The sequence below is a fragment of the Scomber japonicus genome, chromosome 12 (assembly GCF_027409825.1).
Source record: "Scomber japonicus isolate fScoJap1 chromosome 12, fScoJap1.pri, whole genome shotgun sequence".
Classification (NCBI taxonomy): domain Eukaryota; kingdom Metazoa; phylum Chordata; class Actinopteri; order Scombriformes; family Scombridae; genus Scomber; species Scomber japonicus.
In genome coordinates, this window is record NC_070589.1 from 3087517 (window position 1) to 3099697 (window position 12181).

A 12181-nucleotide genomic window follows, 5' to 3' on the forward strand; every position below is an offset into this window, starting at 1 on the left:
TCATCTATCAGTATTTTATTTTTTATTCAACAAATGCAAATGTAAACCATGCAGTTAAAACTGGATTTCATGGTGTTCTCTGGTTTCCAGGTGTCATGAAGTGTGTGTGATACCTGTGCAGCAGCATGATATGATGATGACTGTTTCACAAAGTGTGGTGAGATGATTGTATTTCCCAGCAAATTACTATTGCAACATTCTGCTTATACTGACCTTATGAAGCATGAAGTGTTTTACGTACTGTCTATTTGTGTGTGTGTGTGTGGGTGGTGTGAGTTTTTCCTTATTCAAATCGAGGGTTTAAGGACAGAGATATTGATATTCTATTGATAAAGAATTTGTGATTTGTGAAATTGTGCTATACAAATAAAAATGGGAAACAACAATTAAATAAATAGTTTCTATTTCTCTCTGTTCTATTCATAGTTTCCCCAACTAATCACATATGAAATCATCTGCTCCTGTGTGTTGATGTTGTGATTAGTACTCATGCTCAGTTCAGTTCATAGAAACACAACACTGATCCAAAACATAAAGGAAGCTGTTGGCATTTTGTCTCCCATAGCTGAGTTTTCAGTTGAATGGTTGATATAATCACAACTGCAGGAAACAGGAAGTAAAGTGTTTGTTACTTCTTGCGTGGGACCTTGTCACCAAGCGGTACTTCATCCATCAGTTTCTGCAGACACACCACAGAGGAATGTTAGCATCACTGAACCAAAATAACATATTAGAGATTGAATCAAATGTAGAAAACATTCATTCATGAAGTGGAACATATATAATATATATATGCAGCATTGTTTAATGTGGTTTAACAACATGTAGTGGTGACACATGAAAACAAGTACTTATGTGTTCTTAATTCACTTTTAAGCCATTTTGTTTCCACTTTGAAATTCATTTGTAAGAAAATATGTTCAGTCCTAATAACTGATTAAAAATAAAATGAACCACAGAGTGTAAACTGGTACAGTCTGTCCATCAGCTGGGTGTCTGGTCTCTGCACTAGATTAGTCCTGCTGAGGACTCCAGCAGCAGGGGTTTCTTTGTAAGTTTACCTGGTTTAGAGGAGTTCTCTGTTACAGATTTTCTGCTCTCAAAAATAAGGGGAAAAAAGAACAGAGGTTCTGTAGGATAACGAGCAGGTAAATATGAAAACTGCAAAAACTGAAAAACAACTAACAGTTACTAACCACAGCTGCATCTTCTGTTGAGGACTCTGAGGTCACATGCTCACAATAATCACTACAGAACCAAATGAAGCCAAGTCTGAACATACATGGCTCACAACCACAAGAATACTTATTAGTTTATATTGTTAATTATATTAGATTAATACAAAGAAAGAAATGATTATAAAAGAACTACATTTGCATGACCCCACTCATGACACACCCCACAGCTGGCCAAACAGATCTCCTCCTGCTGCTCTGTGGGTTAGATGTCCAATCTCATTATTCAGGTCTATTAAATGACTGAACAGATATCCTCCACTGCCTTGTCATTCCATTCTATTAAAAATGTAATATTTATTTATGTATGGGGTGAGTACACACACACACACACACACACACACACACCTCCAGCAGTCTGCTGTAGTAGGTGAAACCATCCTCTCCATCCCTGTTAGTGTCCTCCACCTTGTACCTCCTGCAGGCCAGCAGCAGCTCATTGGAGCTGTAGAGCGGAGCAGGGTCGAGGGAGTGGTTGTTGATCAGACTCACCAGGTACTCTCTGTAATGCTTCCTGGATATCAGTACACCACCATGTTAACAGGATCACAAAGCAGACTATGGCAGCTTCTTGCTAATACTGATCCTAAATTCGGAACTGATGAGGTATCAGAGAAAAGCATAAGTAAAACGAAAATAGTTTGCTTTTTGTAGTATGGCCTTTGTATCAGCATGAATCTCCACACAGCACTAATTTCATCAGTACAGCTACATGTCATACTCTTCTACCACTATTCTCTTTTTAATCCCTATACTGTTTTCATTAAAGGGGAGTTTCTCCTTGCCACTGCCATTAAGTGCTGCTCATGTGGGAATGTTGGGTCTCTTTAAATGAAATTAAAGAGTACGGTCTAGACCTGCTCTATGTGTAAAGTGCCTTGAGATTACTTTAGCTGTGTTTTCGCACTATATAAATAAAGATTGATAGAATGATTGATTGATACTTGCAATGCCTCTTTCTGAAGAAGGTTTATATTTACAGCCTGCAAACAGAACCAGTCAAAAGTTGGGACATACTTTCTCATTTAAGGAGTATTTGACTGGTATGTTACCTCAGAGAGGCATTATGTCATTGCAGCTGGTGGAATTTAATACATATAATCAAAACAGTTATTGTGTTCTCAACAGAGTGGTGAGTATGACATGACTCTTATAGCTGTAGAAATGTACATTACAGAGTAGAGACATCAGCAGTCAGTCGGTGAAAGTAATGTGCACACATTTGATATGCCCATTATCATGATCCACTGCAGTGTCTAACTGCATGTCTCCTAAACAACAGATAGCAACCAGGCAGCAGCTCTGCAAAATGTAATGGACAACATAAAAGACAACAGTCTGGATAATCATTTGAATGTTCACGTCCAGCCTGTCTGGCCTACAGCCAAACTGAGTACAACTTATCCTCAATATCATTTACCATTACACAACATTTAGCGCCTGTTCCATTGGATTGTACTCTTTTACTGCAATTATCCCAAACTCTTTCATTGATTCATTGAGTATCTTTCCCCCATTAATGCATCTCCTTTCAACATGAAGCATACATGCATAATGCAGAGGCACACTGTCTATATTGAGAGATTCCTAAAGAACTTGCAAAAATAGGATGTACTTGAGACCTGACAAAGGACAAAGATGCACTGTGATTCATGAATAAATTCCTTTTCAAACGGGCATGGAGACTGTTGATATGTTTAAGATTTTTCATATAGAGTTGGGTTTAATAGCATTTTATCTGTTTTGAATCCAGAATCAAATACGCTTACTGTATTATCTGAATCCACTATTAAATCCACTTACTGAATCTGCATCCAGCACTGAATCTACAAATAACATCTGAATCCATTCAAATCCTTTATTTTGTTTTAGGTTTGTTTTCAACTTGAAGAAACTAAAGTTATAAATATTCATTTGAAATTTCAGTTTTGAGTGGTGGTCTAATCCATATTCACAACCTGTGCTCCAACCTTAAATGAGAGACAGAAATTCATTTTCATTCAAGTTTTTGTGCCAAAGATGCTCAACATCGTAAAAATAAATATTAATAGCAGGCCTCCACAGAGCCTCCTGCAGTTAGCATCCAGATTACCAAGCTAGCCAGAAGCTCAGCCCTCATCACAGAAGCAAGGATGGAGGGAGCTGACCAGGGGTCCGTGCTGATGTTCGGTGGTTAAAAACATGTCTGTATCAATATTTTGTCTTTGTTTAAATTCTACTGGGTCACTGTGCATTTGGGCAGGCTGCCATTTAACCTGCCAAGTAAAGCCATTTTTTTGCATGTCCAGGCAGACTGCATTCATTAATCTCAGGTTAAAGAGAACTCAGTTGTAGGCCGATGTTGTTTCCTACTACAACATGATTTAAAGTATTGTCTGTGTTTGTCAGGTACAGCTGCTCCATTCGGCCGATACATAATCAGACCAATGTACCTTGATTTTCACAACAAAAACCTGCATCATGATAGCAATAACTATATGTGGCAGTATTTTGATGATTTCATACCACTCATAGGGTCAGATTTATTAAAGGTCTGCATGTGTAAAAACATGTTTGTGATTTGTGAATTGTGATTGACCAAACCTGAAGGTAATATTACTGACAGTAACTGTGTCTATAAATAAAACCTTTGAAGGACAGGTATGAACCAGCTGTGTGCTGAGCACAGATGACTTCTGTTACTGTGGTAAAGAGGAAACGGAGGCACAATGACACAATACACACAGGACGGACTTTTTCCACCTGTGTTAATATTTTTGGAGTGGAATATTTTTCTGCTCGTCCAAACTCTCCATCAAGACACTAAACCCTCATTTAAATACTGCTGTCTGCACCTGTTGCTCCTGTTTTCATTTACACAGTTATTCTTAGTAGATCACCTGCAAAACGCATGCAAACTAAACGCGCATCTATTGCACTGTGCACGCAATTTAGTACCCTTTATTTGGGATCTTAGTAAATCAGGCCCTTAGTCGCCATCTTTCTCAGCTCAGCTGCCTGTCCTATTAGTAGAGACTGCCCTCTGGTGGCGCGTACTGTGCACTACAATACAGGACCTCTATATCAGTTTTATAGAAAGAGGAGCATCTGTACTTTTAATGGTATTGAAAATATAACATTCAAGATTTTTAAAAATCCGGGTATATTCTGATGCCATGATACCGTCTTACTGTAGTACATAGTGTATAACATGTTGCTTTAGTTAGAGATAAGAGCAAATAACACTGAAGAAAGGCATCATACTCGCAGAGTCCGGCATGTCCAGGTTGAGTCTGAGCTCCACAGGCTGAGTCTGGTTGTTGGCCTCCCTCATCCTTTTGCTCTATCACTCCACACAGACCTTACAGAAAGAAAGAGGAAGAAGGTGAAGACAGTGATAAAAAGAGAGATGGCTTGGACATGGAGAACACATTTTCAGTCTTCAGACAGTGGTTCTGTGTACGGCAGATGCCACTGCTCACGTGCATGAATGCAGCTCTGTGCACAGACCTTCATTAGCTTGTTGTGCTTCATATCACAGACTCCTGACTTTCTGCTGAAGTATTAATTTCTCAAAGCACTTCAATACAAAGTCTAGAGGTTGTGATTATGAAGCACAACAAGCGTATGTAGATTTGTAAACAGAACTGTGTCTGCCTTACACAGAACTACTCTCCAGAGACAGGAAATGTGAATGTGTGTTACTGTTGTCACTCTTTGAAGCTGTTCATAAAGAAACTATCATGTTCATGCAATGGTGTGACTCATTGATACGTTTTTAAACAGTTTTTGAAAAACAATGGAAGTCTATGGCACAGAGAAAAAAGATATATCATCACTATTTGTAATAATTAATATTAAAAACAGTCATATCATGTTTGTAATTGAAGCTCTGTGTTTTAGTGTTCATTATAGAGATGACAATACTGTAGAGTGTGCTGAGCAATAGTTTCAGCTTGGACTTCAATATGACGACATCACTGGAGTCATTTTATAGTCATATACTCTACTATGCTTCATTGACTTAATCATCTTTAGCCCTCTCACACATAGTTCCCAGTAAATTACAGGGCATAACATGTTACATGCTTGTTCCTGTAATCTTATCACTTTCATTAACAACACAGCAGTCACAGCATTTTCCCTAAAATGTTACTAGGTCTTGAGGTGGAAAACAGGCAGTACAGATTTCCCTGAATACCAATTCTTGCTCCACATGAACCCATGCAGGAAATGTTCCTGAACATTTCAGCAGTAGACTGTGTAACCCCGGTTACCAAGACAGTGAAATAAAATAAACTGGATTACTTAGAAATTGATCAGAGAAAAGTGAATTATCACATATTAATAACCGTTATTAACTGCTGTACCAGAGACACAGACTATAAAAGCCTGTGTTACCACTGTCAAAGCAGTAGCTGAACCAGACAACCAGACAGTTGAGCCAAACCCAGATTGTTTTGAACTGAAATTGATTGAAAGAAGAGCTAAACCTGGAGCAGTCACACTTCTTTCTGCTGCTCTTTCTGCCGTAGTAAAACCAATTTGTTGTGAATATAGCAATATTCACTGAAAAGCAGAAGAATAAAGGAAAAAAAAACGTTGCTAACGCTAGCACAGCTGTTAATGGCCGTGGGTGCTAACGGTGTTAGCGTTAGTGGCCATTAGCAACCGCTAGCGTTTATAGCCATTGGTGCTAACATTAGCAGTTGTGACTGATTAGTGGCTATTTTGAGTTGTATGTATATTGAGATCAATTTGTATATAATTCAATATTAAAGTGTATTAGTTGTACTATAATTATCATATTGTATATGTCTTAAGCTAAATGTATATAACCTGTTTGTAATTGTGGTATCGATTTTTAATGTCTTAATGACTGAAAAGGGAAGAAAAGAGAGAGAAAGGAAAACATGATAAGGAAGAATGCAAGTTTAATTTAGTTTAGTTTATTAACATTTCAATCAGATGATAATTTGTAAATATAGAACAAGACTGATTTTGAAAAAAAAGGTATATGATCTGTGTAGTGATTATTATTTTTTTTTTTGGCTTTGTGGTTACAAGGCCAGGTCCTCGTCCTCATCCTCCTCGTCCCCCTCATCCTCGTCCTGATCCTCATCATCCTCCTCATCCCCTTCATCCTTGTAATCATCATCATCATCACCATCATCAACACAGAGATTCTTCAGCTCGGCTGGTTCCAGCAGTGAACAATACAGTAGGGCTGAAGTGGTGAGCCAACCCCTGAACCAGTTGAAACGTTTATGTCTTGTTTTGTTTCTTTTATCGATAATTGAGTTTTTGATATTGTTATTGTTGTTATTATTTTGTTACATTTTATTTTGTTGAATTAGAAAGGGAAGAATAGGATTTAATGAACCACCTGTGGGGTAGAGACCAAAATAGATCAAAAATAGGAATAAATAGTTTAATTATAGCCTTATTAGTAAAAGACCAAACAAAGACATTTTAATCATACCGAAATAAATTTAGCACTTAATATAAAACTTAATACTAAATTAAATTCATAGTTAACAATAATTAGATACTCACCCGACGTGGTGGATTCCAGATTGTATGTAAAGAAAAGAGGGAAAAGTTTATTTATTTCTATACATAATGTACATGTGTTAGTGTTATTGTTATGTCTGGTAAATGTTGTTATTTTGACAAAATATAAGAAAGGGGAAAAAAAAGAAAAAGAACTGATTAATGAAATTAAATACATTGTTTTACTTACCTTTTAATCATAACAGTTTGTCTTGTGTTTTGTGTCCAGTTGCTTTTCCATGCCCATTTCTCCTGAGCGAATTTAGTCTTCTGAGACGTTGGTCCAAATTGTTAGTTGAGTCTTCTCTTGTATTATAGAGAGGTTATATAATTTTAAGAAAACTACTTCTGGTTGTTACAACTGCATATGTGATAGAGTCCTCTGTAACATTAGTGGGCTAATACGCTTTCCTTTACTGTCATTCTGAATGTAACCAATGCCAAAAGCTACATCTTAATTCATCTTGGGTATATGAACAACCTAATAGCAAATAACTGTACACAAGATAGGTAAGATTAGGGTTTCCAGTAGTTTGTTCTGCTTTTGCTTTCATGACGGGGATTAAATACCTAATCATAGATGTGCATACCTGTCTGTGTTCCAGGAGGAGGATCAGTATTGTAGGCCACTCCTTTGTTCTGTCAGTCACAGAGAAGAGATGGACTCTAGTAAGGCTGCAATTCATTATTATTTTTAATATCCATTAATCTGTCAATTAGTTTCTTTAAAATGTCAGAAAATGGTGAAAATGTCAATCATTGTTTCCCAAAGGCCAAAAGGCAATATAAAACATTTTGTGTTATCCAGTCCAACAGTCCACAAACCAAACCACATTCAGTTTACTGTCACAGAGCCCTAAGAGAAGCAGTAACCAAAGAATTTTAGCATTTCTTGGTTTTCTGTTGATCAACTATCATTCGACTAATTATTGCTGCTGTAATCATTAGTCACCCAGTTTAAGAAGGGAATAAATCAAAACAATTTTTATATAGACTGTCTTTAGTGGGGGCAGTTCAAATAACTGTCACACACACACACACACACACACACACACACACACACACCTTACCTGCAGTAAAGCCTGCAGTCTGGACGGATCCCAGTCTCTCAGATAGAAGAGACAATCTCTTGGATGGTGGGCATGTAGTCCAGAAACACTGCACTCATCCACAGCACAGGTCTGACAGGAAGACAAGAGAAAACACCTGTCACTCTTTCAGGGGCCTGTTTCAGAAAGCAGGTTTAGTGAAAACTCTGAGTTAGTTAACCCTGAGATGAGGGAAACTCTGGTTTTTCAGTTTCACAAAGCCAGTTCAGCTTAACTCTGAGTCAGTTACCCTGGCAACATACTCCATGAACCTAACCTGCTCACTGGCAGGTTTTCTTCAACTAACCCTGAGTTTCTCCTCCTTTTTAGTTGAAGCCTGCAGACTTGAAGGAGGTGTCAGACATGGTGTGTCCTTTTCTTAAAGAGTCAGTTAATATTGAAGCACAAATACGAAGCACAAATCTCCGTCAGAGGGTGATCAGACCCCGCTGGGATGTTTTATCTCTGATGGTGTTCTGTTTGAGTGTTTCCATCAATCGATAATATCTGAACAATATTCTCAGCCCTCGTATCGTCTGTACGACACCACATGGACATGTTCTCAGTTCAGAATGAGTTCTCTGTTCAAGTTCATGTTTCCAAGGCAACCGTCTGTCGGGCTGTCACAAATGCAGCATTTGAAGGTGATTTAATAGTCAAGTGGTTACTGCTCATGCTTCATAGTGGCAATGTCGCTGGTTCGATACCAGTGAGGAACTTTCTCTCTCTCTCTATACCAGCTACTGTTAAATTAAGGTGAAAGTGCCCAAACATAAAACTAAACTTGACTATTGCACTGAAACGTTTACACTTTTGTAGTGTTGTATGTATAAAGGCATGTAGGTGTTGCTTTCAAATAGACAATATTAAATACTGGCAGTGTTGGGATGGCTGAAAAATTGACTTTCTTTTTTGCTTAGAAGATTTCTGTTTGTTGAATGTAGCATTTAAATGCTGTTTAATGAGGGCAGGCTAAACAACACCACAATTGCTTGTAATCAATACCTTACTTGTTTGAGCTATATTTTTATATTTCATATTCAGTTACTGCCAAGTAGGCCTATGTTTTGTACCTGTTGGGGTCTGCATGAATGTTAAATGTGCCGCACACACACATACACAGAATATAAATGTTGAATAAGTCGACCACTCGAGACAAAATGTTTCTCTTTTTTTTCATTAATATTCACTGTTGACTGTCTTTTCTTAAATATACTCATCATCTGCATGTATTCATTAATATTTCTAAATCCTTTGGGGAGAAGTAGGAGGACTGAGCCCTTTGTTTCTCCTGTTGTCATGGTGAATCATGTTATCTGTGCTCCATTGATGAGGGCTTGGTATCTCCTCATGCAGAAGCTTCACTCAGAGTTACTTTGACTCAGAGTTGATTGAACTAACAGTTAACACTTGTTCTGAAACTGAAAACTCTGAGTTTGACAGCTCAGAGTTGGTCAACCTAGAGTTAAGGTTTTAACTCAGAGTTTGTTAAACCTGCTTCCTGAAACAGGCCCCAGAGGGGTATTGCACGAAACCAGGATAAGGGATTAAGCCCGGATATGTTAGTTATCCTGGCTGAATTTAGCCTCAAGTCGGTTGCATGAAAGCAGGTTAAATTTAACCCAGCCCAGTTACTATAGTGATTTATTCTCTGCAGCTAGCCTGCTCCAGACCAGGCTAACAACCAGGCTAAGATTATTCTCAGGGATTCATCTGGCAGTTCTGTCAATCATGTGACAAATTAATGAGTTTTACAGCATTTCCATGGTCTTTCTAAATATGTTGATATAATAGACTATATTGTTGTTTCATTAAAGTCTGTTGACTGTTTAATTGCAACAGTCATTTTATAGTCATTCATGTGGTATCATTATTGTGTATAATGTACAGTAGATTTACTTTGTACTATTTACTAGCCGATACTCACAATGTTACTTGGCTGCTTCTGAGGCTGAGCAGCATCTGGGTCCTGTTACATGTTATTTTCTATTAGCACCAAATCACTGACTTCATATCCATTATGGGCTAAATGAGCAAGACATGATACCTCAAGCCTGGAGTCCAGCAACACTGTCTCCTCATCTGCAGAAGTGCATCCTGCAGCTGCAGATGTGCCTTCCCCCTGCCCTACACCTAATTATAATAATTGTTTGCACTTAATTATATTTCCTGAGTAGCATGCACTTTTACTTGCCACATTTAAATCAAAGTGTTTAATTTAATTTAAATCAAAACTGTTGATTAGTGGGCTTGGACAGTAACTTCTTTAGTCCTTTAATTGTAATGTTGACAGTTCTAGTGGAGCACTGTTGTATTAATTGTACTGTTGTATTAAAAGTATATTTTTTGGGCTTTTTGCCTTTGATGTACAGGTTAGTAGAGAGAGACAGGAAAACTAGAGACAGGGAGGGGGAATGACATGCAGGATAGGAGTGCTTGGTGCGGGATTTGAACCAGGGTCGCCTGCAGCGAGGACTGTAGCCTCAACACATGGGGCGAGTGCTCTTCCCACTGAGCTATGCTTGACCCAATAATTGAACATTAATTGCACTACTTACGCATTGAGCCGGTCCGTGATTGTCTGCCAGGCTTTCTCCCTTTCCTTGATTACAGTGCTTTGTGCTTGTGTTGCCTTTTTTTCTTATAATTTCTTTAACCTCATCATGAAACTCCATCAGGAGCTGTTGTTCAGCGGCTGTGAAGAATGACGCGCAACACCTTTCCATTTTCCAATCTGTGATTCTGTGATCGATGCCGTGGGTCTATTTGAGAATGCCGTGAACACGCACTTATCCCAACTATCTACACCTGGCTTGACATAGCCGCACCTTTTCATCCTGGCTCAGCAAACGTGCAACCGAATAAGCCAAGATGCGTAGATCAGACTAGATCAAGCTGCGCTTGCTCAGTTATCCTGGATTTCTTTATTCTACTTTTGTGCAAGTCTGTCAAATGTTATTTACGTCTACAGTTAACTGAACCTGTGTTTTGTGTATACCCCTTTAAGACCGGATGCAATGTTTTAGATGATGTCATGGTTTTCAAGACATGTGACCAATGAAATACATTGGCTGTGTCTCAAATGGAGCACTTACGTGAGTGCACCAGAATGTAGTGCGTAGTGCGCACTGAGCCCTTACCTCTGTAGTGCACACTGTCGTGGGTAAGTATTGTCTGAAATGGAGCACTGGCGTTTTGCACTTAGCGGAAGTGATGGGCTTGCATGTCGCTGCTGGCCGCCATTATTGAAATCAGAAAACTGGGCAAAAAGTCCCTCCCCTTCCGCTACGTAGGCAAAATGGCGTCCGTTTAGTGTGAGTAGTGTCCATCATCTCACACTGGATTTTTTGTCCGTTATAAGTGCACCATCCGGGTACTTTCAGAGCACTGAGTTTTCGCTTGTTCTTCAGTGTGAACGCACTATGCCCTAAAACATAGTGCTTGAAGTGTGCAAGTGCGCCATTTGAGACACAGCCATTGTGTTCCACTGAAATACATGTGAGGAGGGCAAAATGCATTATGGGATTTGTATTTGTTTTGTTTTTTTAGCCTCATGATGTGATGTGTGGACCACAAAAAAGTTTCCAAAGTTCTATCTACATACACACATATATATATATATTTATGTATGTACACATGTTAGTGGTTTGTTTACAAGTGATAGTGTAAGAACATAACTTTTTTTGTAGGGGTCAAGCACTCAGACCTGTATATGTTTTTCATTTCATTTGTCCACTATCCTTCAGTAATACCTCCTGGTGCCTACTTTGTTAGCTGCACAGTAATACAATAAAAGTTATATCTATACTTTGAACTATAGTATGCAATATGAGGTCCGAAGGAAATCATCCAAAATCATTTTAAGCACAAATGTATCCAAGATAACGGACCAACTCTTCATCTAGAAGGATGTAGAAGGCTTACAGTATGGAAAGGGTTGTTGCAGCCACTGCAGAACTGGTAACGACACTGAGAGCAGCAGAAATGCATGCAGCCTCCTTTAGACAGTGCATACTGAAAGCGACAGTTAGGACAAGCTGGAGGAAGGAGAGAGAGTGACAGAGAGGGGAAGAAAAGAGACGAGGCAGGATGTGAATGGTGAGACAGAGAAGGAAGTAGAAACAGAGAAGATGGACAGTGTCAGCATATTAAGAAAAATGAATCTAATATACACAAACGCAGACAGTGTACATGGATTATTTATTCACTGAGTTCATGTGTTTTAGCCCTGTGACTACTGTGATTAGTCACATTGATTAAAAAGAACAGAAAACAAAGAAGAACAGTATTTGACAGACATATTTGTGGTGGTGCTGCCCCAGAACT

General features: G+C 38.6%; 1 protein-coding gene across 1 annotated transcript in view; it reads right to left on the reverse strand.

Moving 5' to 3' along the window:
• Positions 1 to 628: 628 nt before the first annotated feature.
• LOC128369243 (E3 ubiquitin-protein ligase RNF31) overlaps positions 629 to 12181 on the reverse strand; it is a 51190-nt gene continuing 39637 nt past the window's right edge. The window contains exons 18-23 of the mRNA XM_053330247.1: positions 11780 to 11892; positions 7838 to 7948; positions 7358 to 7406; positions 4479 to 4575; positions 1584 to 1749; positions 629 to 679 (exon numbers count right to left, since the gene is read on the reverse strand). Coding sequence (XP_053186222.1) covers positions 629 to 679; positions 1584 to 1749; positions 4479 to 4575; positions 7358 to 7406; positions 7838 to 7948; positions 11780 to 11892 — 587 coding nt within the window. The remainder of the gene's footprint in view (positions 680 to 1583; positions 1750 to 4478; positions 4576 to 7357; positions 7407 to 7837; positions 7949 to 11779; positions 11893 to 12181) is intronic.